The 21,990-nt window shown below is 44.9% G+C and overlaps 1 protein-coding gene across 5 annotated transcripts in view; it reads left to right on the top strand.

Annotated features, from left to right (window-relative positions):
* YAP1 (Yes1 associated transcriptional regulator) overlaps positions 1–21,990 on the top strand; it is a 134,285-nt gene that overhangs the window by 75,575 nt on the left and 36,720 nt on the right. For all 5 annotated transcript variants that reach the window (XM_063951516.1, XM_063951517.1, XM_063951519.1 and 2 more), the window contains exon 3: positions 15,087–15,199. In XM_063951516.1, coding sequence (XP_063807586.1) covers positions 15,087–15,199 — 113 coding nt within the window. The remainder of the gene's footprint in view (positions 1–15,086; positions 15,200–21,990) is intronic.

The following is a 21,990-nucleotide window of genomic DNA, read 5'->3' on the forward strand; positions in this document are numbered from 1 at the left end:
GCAATTCCGTGCAAACATGAATTAGGCCCTGAGATCGTTATCTTTTATGTAACCCAGCAGCACTGTGTCACAGTTATTCCCTACCAGGACCTTATAAGTGTGGAGTTTGTATGTTCTCCTCTATATGTGCATGGGTTTCCTCCTGGTGCTCCTGTTTGCTCCCACACTCCAAAAATGTACGGTTATTTAATGGGCTGCTGGACACTAGTGTGAGTGTGACTGTACGATAGGGATTTTAGGGGTCTATTTACTAAGCCTTGTATTGCGATAAAGTACCAGCCAACCCGCTACTAACTGCCATTTTTCAAACACAGCCTCTGACTTGACAGTTAGGAGCTGATTGGCTGGTACTTTATCTCTCTCCACTTTATCTCCATCCAAGGCTTAGTAAATAGACCCCTCCGACTGTAAGCTCCAGTGGGACAGGGACTGATTATTTATTAGCAGTTTCTTATATAGCGCAGCATATTCCGTTGCGCTTTACAATTAGAACAACAGTAATAGAACAAAACTGGGTAAAAACAGACAGACATAGAGGTAGGAAGGCCCTGCTCGCAAGCTTACACTCTATAGACTGATGTGAATAATCTAAAATATTATAAAGTAAACAAAACTCCCAGTAGGTGGGAGCAGAGCTATTGGTGGATTATGCATAGCAACATCCAAGCCAAAGAGCCCTTGCGGAACCACTGTGATAGGGTGATTTACCGAACCGCTATTAAAAATACACTCTGCTTGTAAAATAAATGATTGTTTTAATTAGTACTCTGCATACCCTCCAACATTGAACAGGCGAAAACCGGTACAAATTGGGAAAAGGGTCGTGGCCACGCCCCCTTTCCTGTACTTTCTATGGAGATTTAGGGGTACATTTACTAAGCAGTGATAAGAATGGAGAAGTGAGCCAGTGGAGAAATTTCACCATCAACCAATCAGCAGCTCTGTGTCATTTTATAGTATGCAAATTATAGATGTTACTTCAGTGCTGATTGGTTGCCGTGGGCAACTTCTCCACTGGCTCACTTCTCCGCTCTTATCACTGCTTAGTAAATGTACCCCTTAGTGAGCAAAAAATCGGTACAAAGCCCTTTTTGGCCGGTACGGACCATAAAAAAAAACGGTACTGTACCGGCCAAAAAGGTACTGTTGGAGGGTATGACTCTGCATTATAAGGAACTGATAATAAAGTAGGGATGACTGATTCCTTTGTTGCCTATAAGTAGTCACAGCACTGACAGTGCATGGAGGATCATACATGTGTGTACAGTACAGAGCTTATGTTCCGGAGGAGGTCCAGTGACGGCTATATGAAGATCCCTTTGTGCTTTGTGCATCGCGCTGTGAATGCGGCTCAGAGACGTAGGAACACCAATGTGTACAAGTCCTTAATCTTGAAGATCTCTTGGCCGGTGGGGTCTGTCTGTGAGCACACTACGTTATTCTACGGCAGTGTTAGGCCTACGTCTGGGACAGAGCATCTCTGTGGAAAAGTGAATATAGGGGATAAGCAAGCCTTCATTAGCCTAGCTCACTGTCAGACCTAGATCCTTTCACAGCAGTCTTATAAATAGGGAAGCTTTGTGAGTCGGCGGGGCCTAGAGGGTTAATTCCCCACCATGATACGAGATTTTCTAAAACGGTCTTTAAAAAAATGTGTTTTTTTTGTTTTGTTTTTGTAGTACCTAAACTAACTATATTAACCAAGACTGTAACCTGTCCTAGCAAAAGCCATATTGAGAGCATATTGCCTCCAATCACTTACAGGTATATTGCAGAAGGTAGGCCAACAAGGGTACACTGAGCATACTTCTATAGGGGGACATGTATCAAACCAAAAATATGACAGGTGGAGATGTTGCCCATAGCAACCAATCAGCTTGTAGCTATCAAGTGCGTTGCTTAAAATGATAGCTAGTATCTTATTGGTTGCTATGGGGAAACTTCTCCAGTTGTCCTTTGGTAAAGGTTTGATTAATCTCCCCTATGGTGTAATGCAGTGATGGCTAACCTTGACACTCCAGCTGTTGTTGAACTACACATCCCAACATGCTCTGCATCAGTTTTGCTATTTGGCCATGCTAAAACTGATGCAGGGCATGCTGGGATGTGTAGTTCAGCAACAGCTGGAGTGTCAAGGTTAGCCATCACTGTTGTAATGTGTGATCACCCAGGAGCCATGCTGTCCTCTGTGGGTTTTTGGAGGCCTACCCAGGGGTTGGGTACAGGATCTCAACAGTCAGGATGCCGATATTCAGAATACCAACACATTTTGGTAAGTAGGCCTTGGATGGAGATAAAGTCCCAACCAATTAGCTCCTAACTGCCATGTCACTGGCTGGGTTTAAAAAATGACAGTTAGGAGCTGATTGGCTGGTACTTTATCTCCATCCAGGGCTTAGTAAATAGGCCCCTATGTCTATTCCTCCACCTAGTGCCTAACCCTCCCCTCCTGCAGCCTAACCCTGCCCGTGATACATACGGTAGGGATTCTGAGTGGTGTCAGGATTCCGATGCTGATCTTCTGACCTCCTGCATCCTGATTGTCTATATGCCAACTACATCCCCTACATCTGTTGTAGAAGGAATAACTAGTTTCTTGATTGTCTATAAAACCTGTTTCTGCTTTTGGGCATTTATTAAGCCAGGGAGGAGGACTGTAGCGATGGGTGATTTAGGGGGACATTTACTAAGTAGTGATAAGAGCGGAGAAGTTGCCCATGGCAACCAATCAGCACTGAAGTAACAGCTATAATTTGCATACTATAAAATAATACAGAGCTGCTAATTGGTTGATAAGGCCATTTCTCTGCTCTTATCACTGCTTAGTAAATATCCCCCTTAGACACCAAGAAATACATTTTATATATACTCTTCTAGGCAGGTATTTTGTCCACTTTGAGAACTTGTTCTTAAGTACAGTTGCCTTATTGTGTCTTCTCTTCGCCACTGCCTTTTTTTTTTCTTTTCTCTATCGTCCTAAGTGGATGCTGGGGTTCCTGAAAGGACCATGGGGAATAGCGGCTCCGCAGGAGACAGGGCACAAAAAAGTAAAGCTTTACTAGGTCAGGTGGTGTGCACTGGCTCCTCCCCCTATGACCCTCCTCCAGACTCCAGTTAGATTTTGTGCCCGAACGAGAAGGGTGCAATCTAGGTGGCTCTCCTAAAGAGCTGCTTAGAGAAAGTTTAGTTTAGGTTTTTTTCTTTACAGTGAGTCCTGCTGGCAACAGGATCACTGCAACGTGGGACTTAGGGGGAAAGTAGTAAACTCACCTGCATGCAGAGTGGATTTGCTGCTTGGCTACTGGACACCATTAGCTCCAGAGGGATCGAACACAGGCCCAGCCGTGGAGTCCGGTCCCGGAGCCGCGCCGCCGACCCCCTTGCAGATGCTGAAGCGTGAAGAGGTCCGGAAACCGGCGGCTGAAGACTCCTCAGTCTTCATAAGGTAGCGCACAGCACTGCAGCTGTGCGCCATTTTCCTCTCAGCACACTTCACTGGGCAGTCACTGAGGGTGCAGAGCGCTGGGGGGGGGCGCTCTGAGAGGCAAATATAAACCTTATACAAGGCTAAAAATACCTCACATATAGCCCATAGGGGCTATATGGAGATATTTAACCCCTGCCTGACTGGAAAAATAGCGGGAGAAGAACCCGCCGAAAAAGGGGCGGGGCCTATCTCCTCAGCACACGGCGCCATTTTCTGTCACAGCTCCGCTGGTCAGAACGGCTCCCAGGTCTCTCCCCTGCACTGCACTACAGAAACAGGGTAAAACAGAGAGGGGGGGCACATTAATGGCTATATATATATATATTAAAGCAGCTATAAGGGAGCACTTAATATAAGGATATCCCTTGTATATATAGCGCTTTGTGGTGTGTGCTGGCAGACTCTCCCTCTGTCTCCCCAAAAGGGCTAGTGGGTCCTGTCTTCATTAGAGCATTCCCTGTGAGTTTGCGGTGTGTGTCGGTACGTGGTGTCGACATGTATGAGGACGATATTGGTGTGGAGGCGGAGCAATTGCCAAATATGCAGATGTCACCCCCCAGGGGGTCGACACCAGAATGGATGCCTTTATTTGTGGAATTACGTGATGGTTTATCTTCCCTTAAACAGTCAGTTGAGGACATGAGGCGGCCGGACAATCAATTAATGCCTGTCCAGGCGCCTCAAACACCGTCAGGGGCTGTAAAACGCCCTTTGCCTCAGTCGGTCGACACAGACCCAGACACGGGCACTGATTCCAGTGACGACGGTAGAAATTCAAACGTATTTTCCAGTAGGGCCACACGTTATATGATTTTGGCAATGAAGGAGACGTTACATTTAGCTGATACTACAGATACCGTAAAACAGGGTATTATGTATGGTGTGAAAAAACTACAAACAGTTTTTCCTGAATCAGAAGAATTAAATGACGTGTGTGATGAAGCGTGGGTTGCTCCTGATAAAAAGTTGATAATTTCAAAAAAAGTTATTGGCATTATACCCTTTCCCGCCAGAGGTTAGGGCGCGCTGGGAAACACCCCCTAAGGTGGACAAGGCGCTCACACGCTTATCCAAACAAGTGGCGTTACCCTCTCCTGAGACGGCCGCACTTAAGGATCCATCAGATAGAAAGATGGAAGTTATTCAAAAGAATATATACACACATGCAGGTGTTATACTACGACCAGCTATAGCAACTGCCTGGATGTGCAGTGCTGGAGTAGTTTGGTCAGAATCCCTGATTGAAAATATTGATACCCTAGATAGGGACAATGTTTTACTGTCGTTAGAACAAATAAAGGATGCATTTATCTATATGCGTGATGCACAGAGGGATATTTGCACACTGGCATCTCGGATGAGTGCTATGTCCATTTCAGCCAGAAGAGCCTTATGGACACGACAGTGGACAGGCGATGCGGATTCAAAACGTCACATGGAGGTTTTGCCGTATAAAGGGGAGGAGTTATTTGGAGTTGGTCTATCAGACTTGGTGGCCACGGCTACTGCCGGGAAATCCACTTTTTTACCTCAAGTCACTCCCCAACAGAGAAAGGCACCGACCTTTCAACCGCAGCCTTTTCGCTCCTACAAAAATAAGAGAGCAAAGGGCTTGTCGTACCTGCCACGAGGCAGAGGAAGAGGGAAGAGACACCAACAGGCAGCTCCTTCCCAGGAACAGAAGCCCTCCCCGGCTCCTGCAAAAACCTCAGCATGACGCTGGGGCCTCTCAAGCGGACTCGGGGACAGTGGGGGGCCGTCTCAAAAATTACAGCGCGCAGTGGGCTCACTCGCAGGTAGACCCCTGGATCCTGCAGATAATATCTCAGGGGTACAGGTTGGAATTAGAGACGGATCCTCCTCATCGTTTCCTGAAGTCTGCCTTACCAACCGTCTCTTCCGAAAGGGAGAGGGTGTTGGAAGCCATTCACAAGCTGTACGCTCAGCAGGTGATAGTCAAAGTACCCCTATTACAAGGAAAGGGGTATTATTCCACTCTATTTGTGGTACCGAAGCCGGATGGCTCGGTAAGGCCTATTCTAAATCTGAAGTCCTTGAACCTCTACATAAAAAAGTTCAAGTTCAAGATGGAGTCACTCAGAGCAGTGATAGCGAACCTGGAAGAAGGGGACTTTATGGTATCCTTGGACATCAAGGATGCGTATCTACACGTTCCGATTTACCCCGCACACCAGGGGTACCTCAGGTTCATTGTTCAAAACTGTCACTATCAGTTTCAGACGCTGCCGTTCGGATTGTCCACGGCGCCTCGGGTCTTTACCAAGGTAATGGCCGAGATGATGATTCTTCTTCGAAGAAAAGGCGTATTAGTTATCCCATACTTGGACGATCTCCTAATAAGGGCAAGGTCCAGAGAACAGCTGGAGACAGCTTTAGCACTATCTCAAGAGGTGCTAAGACAACACGGGTGGATTCTGAATATTCCAAAATCCCATTTAATCCCGACAACTCGTCTGCTGTTCCTAGGAATGATTCTGGACACGGTTCAGAAAAAGGTTTTCCTTCCAGAGGAAAAAGCCAAGGAGTTATCCGATCTGGTCAGGAACCTCCTAAAACCAGGAAAAGTGTCAGTACATCAATGCACAAGAGTCCTGGGAAAAATGGTGGCTTCTTACGAAGCAATTCCATTCGGCAGATTCCATGCAAGAATATTCCAAAGGGATCTGTTGGACAAATGGTCAGGGTCGCATCTGCAGATGCACCTGCGAATAACCCTGTCACCAAAGACAAGGGTGTCACTTCTGTGGTGGTTGCAGAAGGCTCACCTATTAGAAGGCCGCAGATTCGGCATTCAGGATTGGATCCTGGTGACCACGGACGCCAGCCTGAGAGGCTGGGGAGCAGTCACACAAGGAAGAAACTTCCAGGGAGTATGGACGAGTCTGGAAAAGTCTCTTCACATAAACATTCTGGAACTAAGAGCAATCTACAATGCTCTAAGCCAGGCGGAACTTCTCCTGCAAGGAAAGCCGGTGTTGATTCAGTCGGACAACATCACGGCGGTCGCCCATGTAAACAGGCAGGGCGGCACAAGAAGCAGGAGTGCAATGGCAGAAGCTGCCAAGATTCTTCGCTGGGCGGAGAATCACGTGATAGCACTGTCAGCAGTGTTCATCCCGGGCGTGGACAACTGGGAAGCAGACTTCCTCAGCAGACACGATCTTCATCCGGGAGAGTGGGGTCTACATCCAGAAGTCTTCAACATGTTAATAGACCGTTGGGAAAGACCAATTGTAGACATGATGGCGTCTCGCCTCAACAAGAAACTGGACAAATATTGCGCCAGGTCAAGAGATCCACAGGCAATAGCTGTGGACGCACTGGTAACTCCTTGGGTGTACCAGTCAGTGTATGTGTTTCCTCCTCTGCCGCTCATACCAAAGGTATTGAAGATCATACGGCATAGAAGAGTAAGAACAATACTAGTGGTTCCGGATTGGCCGAGAAGGACTTGGTATCCGGAACTTCAAGAGATGCTCACGGACGAACCGTGGCCTCTACCTCTGAGAAGGGACCTGCTACAGCAGGGTCCCTGTCTTTTTCAAGACTTACCGCGGCTGCGTTTGACGGCATGGCGGTTGAACGCCAGATCCTAAAAGGGAAAGGCATTCCAGAAGAAGTCATTCCTACCTTGATTAAGGCACGGAAGGAAGTCACCGTGAAACATTATCACCGCATTTGGCGAAAATATGTAGCGTGGTGCGAGGATCGGAGGGTTCCGACGGAGGAATTCCAACTGGGTCGTTTCCTACATTTCCTGCAATCAGGATTATCTATGGGTCTCAAATTGGGATCCATTAAGGTTCAAATTTCGGCCCTGTCAATATTCTTCCAAAAAGAATTGGCCTCTGTCCCTGAGGTCCAGACTTTTGTCAAGGGAGTACTGCATATACAGCCTCCTGTGGTGCCTCCGGTGGCACCGTGGGATCTAAATGTAGTTTTAGATTTCCTCAAATCCCATTGGTTTGAACCATTGAAAAAGGTGGATTTGAAATATCTCACATTGAAAGTGACTATGTTACTAGCCCTGGCCTCTGCCAGGAGAGTATCTGAATTGGCGGCTTTATCTTATAAAAGTCCTTATCTAATCTTCCATTCGGATAGGGCAGAACTGCGGACTCGTCCGCATTTTCTCCTTAAAGTGGTATCAACATTTCATCTGAACCAACCTATTGTGGTGCCTGCGGCCACTAGCGACTTGGAGGACTCCAAGTTGTTGGACGTTGTCAGAGCCTTAAAAATATACATTGCAAGGACGGCTGGAGTCAGAAAATCTGACTCGCTGTTTATATTGTATGCACCCAACAAGTTGGGCGCACCTGCTTCTAAGCAGTCGATTGCTCGTTGGATTTGTAACACAATTCAACTTGCACATTCTGTGGCAGGCCTGCCACAGCCTAAAACTGTAAAAGCCCACTCCACAAGGAAGGTGGGCTCATCTTGGGCGGCTGCCCGAGGGGTCTCGGCATTACAACTCTGCCGAGCAGCTACGTGGTCGGGGGAGAACACGTTTGTAAAATTTTACAAATTTGATACCCTGGCAAAGGAGGACCTGGAGTTCTCTCATTCGGTGCTGCAGAGTCATCCGCACTCTCCCGCCCGTTTGGGAGCTTTGGTATAATCCCCATGGTCCTTTCAGGAACCCCAGCATCCACTTAGGACGATAGAGAAAATAAGAATTTACTTACCGATAATTCTATTTCTCGGAGTCCGTAGTGGATGCTGGGCGCCCATCCCAAGTGCGGATTATCTGCAATACTTGTACATAGTTATTGTTAACTAATTCGGGTTATTGTTAAGGAGCCATCTTTAAGAGGCCCTTTCTGTTGTCATACTGTTAACTGGGTTTAGATCACAAGTTGTACGGTGTGATTGGTGTGGCTGGTATGAGTCTTACCCGGGATTCAAAATGCCTCCCTTATTGTGTATGCTCGTCCGGGCACAGTACCTAACTGGAGTCTGGAGGAGGGTCATAGGGGGAGGAGCCAGTGCACACCACCTGACCTAGTAAAGCTTTACTTTTTTGTGCCCTGTCTCCTGCGGAGCCGCTATTCCCCATGGTCCTTTCAGGAACCCCAGCATCCACTACGGACTCCGAGAAATAGAATTATCGGTAAGTAAATTCTTATTTTTCCAAGTATCTGCCAGTCCCACTTACTCAGATATCTTTTTATAAAATTATTGATTGTCAAATGTGTATTGGTATCAAGGGATTTGTAAGACATTATGGGGTAGATGTATTAAGCCTGGAGAAGTGATAAAGCAGTGATAAGTGGAAGGGGATAACGCACAAGCCAATCAGCTCCAATATGTAAATTAACTGTTAGGAGCTGATTGGCTGGTGCGTTATCACTTCTCCAAGCTTAATACATCTGCCCCTAGGTCACTTACCTGCACTGCACTTATCTTTGACGGGCAAGATAAAGAGGTTGTAGTCCCTTGTTTTCCTCATACCCACAAGAGTGAAGGCGTATAAAATGTACAGTAAGATCCCTTCCATACTAGACTCCGTTAAATGGAGAAAATGATTTGCATTTATAGTGCATTTAAAAAAAATGAACCGTTTGTTAGAGCTGTAAGACAATGTAAATGATCTGCAGCAGTGTCACAGCCGTGTGATGTAAATGTTGTGTAGTTTGTCCTCCACGTTCGAAAATGTCGTCAAGTTCATCTCTTTTCCTCTGTTATTTCTGTTTATGCCTCTAATTCTTGTCTCTTTAGCAGCTGCTTCTCTCCCCAGGTGTAATTTGGGGGCAGATATATTAACCTGGAGAAGGCATAAGGAATGGGTGTCGTACGGTATGCCGGCGCTCGGGCTCCCGGTGCCCAGCATACCGGCGCCGGGAGCCCGACCGCCGGCATACCGACAGCGTGGCGAGCGCAAAGGAGCCCCTTGCGGGCTCGCTGCGCTCGCCACGCTGCGGGCACGGTGGCGCGCTACGCGCGCCACACTATTTTATTCTCCCTCCAGGGGGGTCGTGGACCCCCACGAGGGAGAATAGTTGTCGGTATGCCGGGTGTCGGGATTCCGGCGCCGGTATACTGTGCGCCGGGATCCCGACATTCGGCATACAGAAGACCACCCTAAGGAATAATAAACCAGTGATAAGTGCAAGGTGATAAATGCACCAGCCAAACAGCTCCAATACGCAAATTTACAGTTGAGAGCTGATTGGCTGGTGCGTTTATCACATTGCACTTATCACTGGTTTATCACTTCCTTATGCCTTCTCCAGGTTAATACATCTGCTCCTCATCAGTTCTTTGGGTTCAGGCAATAGTACAAACATAATCTAAAGTGTTGTTTTGTTCTTTCATCAACATAACGTGTGTTTGGTTATACACTCCTACTGTATATGTCATTGTGAAGTCCCATGACTTTGACTGTAGCCTGTTCACTCGGTGATGTCACTAGTTCCATTTGCGTTAAGGCTGCAGTCCATTCATTATACCATAATGTATCTGGTCAGCCCTCTTCCTTCAAGGTGACGGGCACAATTTAATACTAATTATAGTCATTTACATGCTAGGAACCATTTTATAGTGAACATTTAATCCTTGAACACTTTAAAGGATTCTATGAGTTGTCCTATTACTAACGTTAACTCTGTGTGGCTGAGTATTTGAAGTGATGACATTGCGGTGCGCTAGGTGTGCTGCGTTTGTGGGGGAGGTTGTACCGACTGGTACGGAATAGCTTTTGATGAAACAGAATCTGACTTTATGATATTAAGGTTTACAGTACTGCACTGATATCCAAAATATCACCTTATGTACACCATAAGCATGCCTTTTGAACCAGTTTCCATTAGACATTTGTTCTTTAACCCTTTATGACCCCTTGTCCATTTAAATGGGCATTATTACAATTGTTTTATTAATGTTATTATTTAATTAAATATTTTAATTTAATAAGTAAATACGAATTTAATAAAAATAAAATAAAAAAACATAATACTTTTTGGAGTTACTTAGGGCTTCATTCGTCTACTTTACCCGGAAACATGCAATGGGTCATAAATGGTTACTACTGCAAGTCTAGTTTTGACATACAGCGGAGAACCCGCTTGACCGCATTGCCGCGAATACAGCGGTGCTCAATTACATATACAACGCCGGGGAAGGTGGCGTTTACAGAACCGTGCTTCTTTACAATGTCATAGTCTTAATGACAAGCTAGAATTGATTACATTTAGTGAGCAAGGTGTGTCTGTCACTACCTTTACTGTTCGCAAAAGACAATGATACGCTTTTCAGCGGGGGTCCGGAATGTAACCTACTGTATGAGTGTCCCCTTACTGCATATGTTAAACTTATGACTTGAATGGGAGCAATTTGAAGTGTTTTGGGTGTCTATTTTTCCTGTCTAAACAGGAAAATATAGATGTCCAAACAATTGTCAGGATTCAGTTGTGTTTGGACGCCCATGCCATGCATATCGTGCATGACACACCCAAACAGACAGACAGGGTTTAGCAGCGTAAAATGGCTATGCCCCGTTTGGACACCAAAAGTGCCGATTTAGAGCACATTTCTTCTCGCACCTCAGGATGCTTCAAGAAGGAATATCACCTCCGCAGCTATAGGGCGTCTAAACGAAGCAACAATCGAATGGCTCCATCTTGCGCCCCCTTGTGGTAGCTACAGGTTAAAACCATTGAATTGACCCGAGTGCATGTTGTTAACATTTTCAATGACATGGAGTTGTGTTGGTCTCCTATTTCCATATACTGTAGGGGTGTATCCTCATTTACTGTGACTGTCCTTCTAGTCAGATATAAGGAACATCAAAAGAGTGGCCTTGAACGATATGCTTAAAACCCCCCCCAATAAAACCCTTTTAATAAGATATCAACATTTGTGATAAGGTATCACAAGTTCGTATTCTACAGACCTCTATAGAGTACAGTACTAGCTTGTGACACCTTATTGCTGGATATATTGCATATCACGCAAAGTCATGCAAATACCCAGCCAGCAGGATAGTAAATGAGGATACTTCTGTATGGAAATGCAGATGTGTCCTCATACACTATTGCTGCGGTCGCACCAAATTACCCTTATTGGCGCGCCAGGTCCCCTGTCACTTGACTTGCACAGAGTGCGATTTTCGTATGAATGTGCATTTTAATCTCAATGTGATGCGGCAAAATGCTTCACAAGACTGCACGGAATAAGTTGATATGAAACACATACATCTTTGTGTGACTGAGTCTGAATCTGTATATGAAGTGTTAACAATGCAGCAGATGCAGCTTTTTTTTCACGCCAATGCCTGTTCTTCATATACAGACTCAGAGCGGAAGTCAATTAAGCCGTGGGGTTTTGCTATTCAATTAAATGGACTGAAAATGAGGATTGGAGAGAATCTGGGCAGCTTTAATAAAATGTTAGCGAGATCAAATCATGGCTCTCTGCAATGGACTGGACTAAAGATAAAGGATTACATCAGGGAAGTGAAAGCGATTGCAGAAAATATCCCAGCTGAAAAATGTATACCCCCCTGCGGGATACAGAAAGCGGCACAGCTGTTTTGGTGTGATGAGTGCGCAGTGCAGGACTTGCCTGGCAACTACGTAGGGTATCTATGCGCAGGAGCCTGAAGAGACCAATTTTTGCACTCCGCTCTTTTCCTTTCCAGACTCAATAACTGTCACATGTAGGCTGGCCTGGAACCGTAGGGTGTTGGACATCCGTTATTGCACAACCATATATACAGGAGAAGACCTGCACATCCTGATTAATCCCACTTGTAAATACCACGAAGGGACGTACGCCTGTCAGGTTAGGGATACGGACGATGATGTGATAGCGGAGATGTTTTTTTTTTCCTGAATGTCACCCGGAGTAAAGCAATTGAATACTCCGAGCTGGAGGACGCTTTCAACGAGGTCCTGCACTCTGATATCAGTCCTGAGCCAGAGCAGGAGACACCGGAACACATCAGTATTATAGATATGATTTAAGAACAAGATCTTAACAAGTACCCCAATCTGCATCAGCATTACAGTCGCCCTGACACTGGTATTCATATGGCTGACCATACTGGTTATATGCGGTCATGCACTGGGACATCAAGGATCCAGGTTCCAGAGTGTGAAGGAGCTGCGTGGGCAGACCACCGGAGCTGAGTAACCAGCTCTTCCTTCCCTGTGGCCTGACACTCTGGTGGCTGTAACTGGCACCACTCACTGCCTGCATATCCCTTGCAACTGGTGCTGCTGGTGAGTGACCTATGCTGCTTGTTGCTATGAGTTGGTGGGAAAACCTGCAAGCCTTCTCTGTGCTGCAGCACCTATGTACCATCTCTCCACACTGACTTTGTTACAGTTGCTTTTCTGTACAGAAACCTGTTGAAGGCTGCCGTCTGGGTCCTTCCAAATCTGACTTGCGGCTATTCTCTGTCACACATCGGTCCATTAGGCTCCATTACCCAAATTTGCAGTGCCGCCTCTCAATCATAGAGACTCTAGTGGGTCACTGCAGACTCCCCTAAGTGCCAAATCTGCCAACCAGCCATGTGGTAGGCATCCCTGCAGCCCGATATCCCACACCTCTGCTGTATGGGCGCCTCCATCTTGTCCGCTGTCACTTAACTGCAAAACCTCCAACCAGGGCTACAGTTCTGATCATCTGACCAGCACAGCCTATGGGGAATAAGAGTGCCAGAGCAATGTCGCTCCTGGGTCCTTTTCCTGGCTCTGGACTGTGTTCCTGCTTAACTGCCTCTGCCTGAAGAACGCTGCACTGCCTCCATCATCACCCTGCGCTGCCTCCATCTAATCTGCGCTGCCTCCACACGTAATAATGTAATAAAATTGTAATAAATCATACATTTTCTCATTCAGTTCTACAGATTGTGGCTGTCAGCTAAAACCTGAATTTAACTGGCGAAATAATGATATCACTTGTGTCTTAATTAAATAGTAAGTTATAATTCACATTGGCTCAGGGACAGTAAGCTGACCTCCTATGTATAACTGGTACAAATTAGTGGAGAAAAGAAAAATCTTAATTTCTGGATAAAGTCTAATTGCACAGGTAAAGGTGAGGTACATGCTGCTACAGTAATATGGATTATGTTGCAGCTGGCACTCTGGCAATGCAGGGTCTGAGGATTTGTTCACACTAGGCTATTGTATACCAAATGGGAATTTCCCAACTGTACCACACATAAATTGCGTAAAAGGTTTAAACCACCTGGTCTAGATATTCACAACCGTGAAAATTCACTCGAGCAAAATCACAAATGTGATGATAATTATTCAGCATATTATTCAGATACTATACGCATAACCTGAAGCATGCTGGATAGTGCAATGATACAGTACATAGAGCCAAACGTCTAAATGATGCATAAGCCCAACTGAGCTCTGTGATTGGCAGGTGGACAGCCCAAGAAGGTTCCCTTCTCATTCCATATGCAGCAAAACGACAAAATCAAGAGTGTTTGTGTTCTCAGTATGGGGTGGTACAGTATTTGGTATGTAAGTACAGTATGGGAAATAAAGTGGTTGGCGAGCCTTATTTTAAAAGAGGTGCAATAAGTGGCAGACAACCTCTCTACAGAACAGCCATGTGTACAGAGAAGAAAGTCCAATAATAAATAAATGCTCATCTCTCTTTTTGACTTGTACACTGTTTTTAAATAAAAAACAGGAACAAAAACCTTTTGTGTCATATTTATGCAGTCAGGGTAGGTTATCCGAGCACTGAGCGGAGTAACAGAATCATGGTGAGAGGCTCCTGAATGGCTCGCTCAGTAAACGCTTCTGCTCTGGCACTGAAAGAGGGGAGAAAACGCTAGACTGAACAGTTCCCAATGCTGTACACTGTAATGCAAGGACAGACAGGGCTGTGGAGAGCTGTGCGGGGCCTAGGTACTATATGGGGGCATGGCCTAATCAGAGGGCGTGGCAATGCCCCCCCCCCCCTCCCCAGAAAAAAAATGTGTATCGCCAAAAAAGTAATTGCCAGACTGCTGTTCAGATCAGTGTGGGTGGGGTGGGGACTAAACATTATCTTACCTTGCTTGCTCTGGGAAATGGGTCCTTGTTCCTCGGCTTCCTCCATCTTCCCAGCCAAATTCATATGGCCCATGTGCACTAGTGAGCATAGAATATGGCACAGTACCAGAATCTTTGCTCTCACTATATTGCGCCATCTTCCCAAAGATGTCACTGGGAAGATGGTGCCGAAGAGGAAGAGAAACCCACTTTCAGGATCAGTGAAAATATTTTTGGGGTTGGAGTTGTCAGGGGATTGGGGTTAAGGGGCAAGGCGACAGACCTGGGCACTGCCGGGTCCTTCCAACAAGACTGCCTAGTTTAACTTGTTTTTGCCGTGCGGTAAATGACTGCATACACTTGGATACCGCCATTAGTCGTTAATTTAAAATGAAAACTAGTCTGGATTTCGTCTAGTTTAAAAGTCGATAAGGTTTGAATTAACTTGTAACTTATTCGATCATTTAAGGGAACATCAACCCCAATATTTTTCTTTTTGTGTTTTATGTGCAGAATAATAAAAAAAACTCTTTATATTTCCAGCTAATGCAATTGTCTGCTCTTCCTTTCAGTCATATTGAACAAACCACCACATGGCAGGACCCAAGAAAGGCAATGCTTTCACAGATGAATGTTACAGCACCCACCAGCCCCGCAGTCCAGCAGAACCTCATGAACCCAACTGGTAAGTCGCTGCATGTATCCATGTACCCTGGGGGGTTACTAGTCTTGTGCTGAAGGCAAAGTATCACTTTAGGCCAAAGGAATCCTTTATCATGTTCATTGTGATTTAGGGGGTAGGTGCTTTGGTGTGTGTTGTACCCTCCATTAAGAAGGGGTGGCGATTTAATTACATGCGAGTGCCACCGCCGCCTTTGCTGGATAAGTGCTTGCAGCGTGTGGAGGCGCATGCAGAGACTGGCCTACTATAATTCCCCTGGCAGCTCACCCCCTAACTTGTGTAGTCCTGTTTAAGTGGCAGATTCAAATAAGCATGATTTTCTGTCGGGACCTTGTTCTGTTCACCTTGCAGGTAATTACGGAAAAATAGTGGTGATGTACTACCCATATAACCTTAGTCAGTCTGCTGGCCTGCAAGGGCTGTGCAGCCATGCCTCCACCACCTCTTAAACACCTGACCCAAAACTTCTTGTGGCTGCCCTGCTAATAGGATCCCAATGTGACACCTGAGAGCAAGCCTCAGAAAGTTTATCAGGAATAACGTCAATTTCAGTTCACAACACAGTTTCATATTAAGTTTTTAGGAATTTCAACTCAAATGCTCCCTAAATTGCAAAACAGAAACAATTACATCTGAGGTAATGTTACAGTTGGGGCCCCATGTAATCACTGTAAGTTATATATAAGTCTGGAGTGCACTGGACCTGCAGGTTTTAGCCCTTGGGAATGGTTATTAAGTCTGCGGGGACTGAAACAAATGAAAGTTTACATTATGAAATACAGCGGATCCTGTTTGGACTGTTGCAATGTTTTCCTCACTGCGAGCAATTACTTTTCAGTGTCCATCTGTCTCTATGCAACATCTATACGGGCCCTACACTCTCGGCGACCAGCCGTCAGGCGACCCGGCGACGGGGGGGGGGGGGGGGGGGGAGTTGACGGGGAAAATGAAGTTTCATCATTTCCCCGTCACCAGGCTCTATAGCAGTGCATGCTAATATGGACGAGATTGTCCATATTGGCTTGCATAAGCAACCCGGCTCCAACGATGCATCGTTCATCGTTGGTACCTACACACTGAACAATATGAACGAGTTCTCGTTCATTAATGAACGAGAACGTTCATATCGTTCAGTGAACTAAGTGTGTAGGGCCCAATAGTTTTGGTGTCTTTGTAGCTTTCCATTAGAACCCTGTATAGCTTCAGAGCTTAGGGTGTCTGCTTATAACTGCCAGCTGCGAGTTTTACAGTCTGCTGTATTAATTAACTATACCCCCCCACTATATTTGGGTAGCGAGAGGTTAATTAATGCTGCAGCTTTGATGTGTGGACGCTTTTACTCCTCTTCTCCCTCTAGTGCTCAGTGCTGCTCATCTCTAGCGTAGTAAAGATCTGCCCTTCTCAGGGGCATGGGGTGGCGTCATTACGCTTGGCCCCCGTCAGCCACCTGCAGAACAGGAGCTTCCAAGCTGCTGAGGGACACTGAGACCACTTGCATTGCTTCCGGTCACCAGAACAGCCCCTCTGCACAGGTTAGATGCGCAGTTCTCCCGCACACTGTGGCCAACTTTTCCCCTCCAAGATGGCCGCTCAGTGACCGCAAATAGTCACAGTAGCCAGCACCTGCCAGCCTCTCCCTGAAGCTGCATGTGACATCTGTGCAGCCAGCGGGCGGGTGAGATTTTCCATTGAACGCTCGCTATCTCTGTAGTTCTAGTCCCACTGTCATCAATGTTGCCCTGGCTCCATTAAATGTATACACTCGCTGTATTTACCAATAGTACGAGTGGGGCATCACTCCAATCCTAGTGATTCATATACATAATAACTGGAAGCATACATGAGATTTTGGTGAAATGGCTAACTTTATATAAGTTGAAGTATAATATAAATGCCAGCAGAGCAGTTAGGAAGGCGTGTAGAGTATGTCTGCAGTCCTTTTGACATTATTGATGTTCTGGTCATGTCACTGTAACCAAAATGTAGTGTTTTGGGGTTTGTTTATTTTACAGCCATTTATATTTCTTAAGCATGTATTTTTAATGTCCTGTTTGCACTTTGTAACCTCGTTCAGCTCTTGGTGGCAGAAGCTATTATTCTGGTTTTAATGGGAACCTCCTTTCTCCAAATTCTTTTTTGGACCTGTTGAACCATCAGTGTCTCCATTTGCTCAATACCTCACAAGTTGCAACTTCTTTACTTGCTGTCTAGGTCTCTGAGAGGGAGATATATCTTATGGGTCCTACACACTCGGCGACCCAACGCTGCCCAACGGCCAATACGATGGTGGCAGGTGGGGGGGTCCCCCGTCCCCCTTCCCCCGCATCCATAGTATGCTAATATGGACGAGATTGTCCATATTGGCCTGCAGGTATAAACGAACCAGCACCAACGGTGAATGAGTGCGGGGCTGTGCATCGTTGGTGCCTACACATTGAACAATATGAAAGAGTTCTCGTTCATTAATGAACAAAAACGTTCAGTGAAATCTTTAAGTGTCTAGGGCACAGGTTCTCAAACTTGGTCCTCAGGACCCCGCACAGTGCATGTTTTGCAGGTCTCCTCACAGAATCACAAGTGACATAATTCGCTTCACCTGTGGACCTTTTAAAATGTGTCAGTGAGTAATTAATACACCTGTGCATGTGCTGGGTGACCTGCAAAACATGCACTGTGTGGGGTCCTGAGGACCGAGTTTGAGAACCTATGGTCTAGGGCATATTAGCCTTTTTAAAGGAGAGTGGAGATGTTACTTATGGCTTCCAGTCAGATTTTAGCTTTCACTTTATAAAAGTACTACATAATTGAAAGCTAGAACCTCTATAGGCAATACCTAATTTTGTTCTCTGTTGAAGTTCTGATAAATCTGCTTGTGAAACTAGTTAATATTACAAAACAGTGCTCAGCATGTGAGATCCAGCTGACTGTCGCTCGTCCATTGAAAGCTAATGCCTTTTACCCTTCTTCTTCAAAATGTCTGAGGACTAGAGGCCTAACTGGGAGTACATGTAGCCGTGTGTATTCCCAGTCTAGATTCTCTTCTTTTCAAAAAGACTAAATAAATTAGTGGAAAGCAATTTGGTGGGCAGGGTAAAAATATTTTCATGAAAAAACCTACCGAGCTGTTCAAATGGAAAATTTGCATCGGAGTGCTGTAGCGCACAGACTGGGGGAGATGTACTAGGATAAAATGGAGAGAGAGAGAGAGAGCACCAGCCAATCAGCTCCTAACTGCCATGTTACAGGCAATGGGGGACATTTACTAAGCAGTGATAAGAGCAGAGAAGTGAGCCAGTGGAGAAGTTGCCCATGGCAACCAATCAGCACTGAAGTAACATCTATAATTTGCATACTATAAAATTTATACAGAGCTGCTGATTGGTTGATGGGGCAACTTCTCCACTGGCTCACTTCTCCACTCTTATCACTGCTTAGTAAATGTCCCTCAATGTTTGAAAAATGACACGTAGGAGCTGGTTGGTTAGTAGTTTATCTCTCTCCACTTTTTATCGCTCACCAACGCTTATTACATCTGCCCCAGAATAAAATAACGAGCAGTTATGTAGTAGACAACTTTCATTGTTTAAAGATTTCTTACATTTAGACTACTAAGGCCGGCTACACAGCCGAATGAACGGCAATTGGGCCAATGGAAGATGAAGTGGCCAACGGAAAGATCACTCACTGTTCCATCCTTCATTACACTGTACCAGGTTGCAGGCGATATCTTCCGGTTGGAACACACACTAGGCAATATGCAAGATTCGTTGCGCCAATACTGCAAATTGCGCTGATATCGCTCTGTTGTGTATCCACCCTTAGAGATAGATTTACTAAAGCTTCTAAAACAGACCAGTGGAGGTGTTGCCCATGGCAACTATTCAGATTGTATAATTTTCCACAGTGCAACAGAAAAATGATAGCTAGAATCAAAGTGGTTGATATAAGAAACACCTCTTCATTTTTAGAAGTTTTAGTAAATCTACCCCTATGGGCTGGTTTATAAGGGCCTTCCTGCATTTTCTTTTTTTTTTTTTTAGCCCCCGTTGTTCGTGTGTGCAATCCTGCTGATTACGCATTAGGTAGCGCTCAATCCATAAATCCGTTTTGTCTTGCTTCCATGGAAATGGCAGAAATTGCAAGTACAAGTTATTATTACCAGTTATTTATATAGCGCACACATTCCGCAGCGCAGAGAATATTTGGCCATTCACACCAGTCCCTGCCCCAGTGGAGCTTACAGTCTATGTTCCCTACCACATGTACAGACACATTCACGCTAGGGTTAATTTTGTTGGGAGCCAATTAACCTACCAGTATATTATTGGATTGTGGGAGTAAACCGGAGCACCCAGAGGAAACCCACGCAAGTACGGGGAGAATATACAAACTCCACACAGTTAGGGCCATGGTGGGGATCGAACCCATGACCTCAGTGCTGTGAGGCAGTAATGCTAACCATTACACCATCCATACTGCCCCATAAGTTTTTAGTATGTGGGATGGTGAAAACTCAATTGATACCATAAATGTGTTCCCTTACTGGTCTTTGTGGGTCTCCATACATAGCTATGTACACATTATTGTAATAGGCTTTCATGAGCTAAGAATTTTGTGCATGACTGTAAAACATAGTGTTCATGCACTTTTTTCGGAAAATTCTGGCGGACTCCCGAGTAGGTAATCCATCCAGATCCACCCACTCCTGCAGTGAGTCAGGTGTTCCAGGGGCTTGATGACGAAGCATTGACCAGTGGAGCAATATAGATGAGTGGTCCAACCATTAATCGCGTAGTCCTTAGAAAATTCCCAAAAATCTCTTTTTCTGTAGCCCTCCTGTCTTTCACACACTCAGAAGAAATAGGGAGAAGATAAAAACATCCAATTATATCGACATCCAGACTAATCATGCAGAAAGGCAGAATTCCTTAGTAAACTCACCTAATCACAGTGAGATGTACATATTCGATCTTTGATACATCCGGATCCAAAACATATACTAAAATGGCAATGTTTTGAAATACTTTTTGATATCCAGTGGACTCTGGTGGATACTACCTTTTATATACAAGAGTGGGACCCTACCCAGATGGAACCTTGTGGCCTGCTATAAAGATACCTTTATGTGAATGTTTAAACCTGAGTTCAGGTGAGTTCTTGTCTTTAAAGGGAATCATACAGATCAAGGTTATCTTTTTCTGTTTGAGGGGGGGTCTCCGTATAAAAGGAGGGAGTCTAAAAAGAAACCTTTATTTGCACGCATCTAACTATGATTAGGTAAGTTTACTAGGGCATTCTGCATTAGTCTAAATGTCGATATAATTGGATGTTTGTATCTTCTCCCTATTTTTTCTGAGTGTGTAAAAGACCCATCAGTAGAGATACAGAAGTGAGGGAGATTTTTAGGAGTTTCCTAAGGACTTTGCGCTAAATGGTTGGCCCACTTTTCAATATTGCTTTGGGTTCTTGAAGGAGTGGTGCTCCTGAGTGTGGACTAAGCTTCAGTCTTGGGCAAATTGCTTTGATGCATATTTTTTATTTGTGATTTGACCAGTGGAGGGCAGAACCGAAGTGACGCGATTCACCGTCCCGCGTTTCTGTATCACCCACCTGTAAGCTCCTTCCAGGATCTCCCAGTGGATATATTTAGAAACCAGGTAAGTATGCTGTGAAAATAGTGCTTTAGAAATCAACCTATTGGTATAGTGAACGATTTGGTATACTGTGCGCTCATTCGCAGGTCATCTCCCTTTGGGTAGTTTGTACTGGATTTTACACCTGTAACTTTCATTGAGCAGCTACTGGAACCCATAGCAACCAATGACTTCAGATTTTATCAGTCTACAATAGGTTGACTAATGTAAAGAAATATCTTATGTGTTTCAGTATGTATTCTACTTGCATAAATTAACCATGACTGTTGGGCACTATGGAACATTTTCCTAAAATTTTAGTCTTTGATAAGAATATGTATATTTTACAGCTGCTGAATATTCTTTATGTGGATATTATACACAAAGGAAAATAAAATAAACTTGTTGCATGTATCTGACTCAACAGCCATTTGCTGTATATCTCTGCATGTCTATAAACCTTTATTACTATGGTTAATGTTGTACTTCCAGTCTTTTGCACACCGCAAGGATTTTAAAGTTTGGTGTCAGCAGGGTTCATGAATATGTATATGGCAAATTTACGTCTGTAAAGTACTCTCTCTATATTTCAGTATGTTTTGCAGATGTCTGAAGGACTACGGTGTGTAATCATTAAGCTGAAGATTCTGCAAAGATAAGTCCAGTGCTAGGTCCGAAGTACTGAATGCGTTTCATTGTGAAATAACTCGTAACGTCATCTGATGAAGTTGTGGGACTCGTAACGTCATCTGATGAAGTTGTGGGATATTCCACAACAGAACACATGAACTACAATACTTTGGGACTACCTCTGGACCAATCTTAACAAAATCCTCTTAATTATCATGTTTGCTAAAGGTTTATAATCCCTATAGAATGGCAGTTGAAAATGTGCAGTGTGGACCGTTTTGGTGCCAGTTCAATTAGCTACCCGGTCTCGGGAGCAGTAGAATCATAGGCCCAAAATGTATTGAGTGGAGACAGATAAAGGGGTCTATTCATGAAGCCGTGAAAAGTGTGGAGAAGTGAGCCAGTGGAGAAGTTGCCCATGGCAACCAATCAGCTGCTCTTTATAAATTTTATAGTATGCAAATTGTAAACATTACTTCAATGCTGATTGGTTGGCATGGGCAACTTCTCCACTGGCTCACTTTTCCACAC

This window comes from Pseudophryne corroboree, chromosome 2 (assembly GCF_028390025.1).
Source record: "Pseudophryne corroboree isolate aPseCor3 chromosome 2, aPseCor3.hap2, whole genome shotgun sequence".
Lineage (NCBI taxonomy): Eukaryota > Metazoa > Chordata > Amphibia > Anura > Myobatrachidae > Pseudophryne > Pseudophryne corroboree.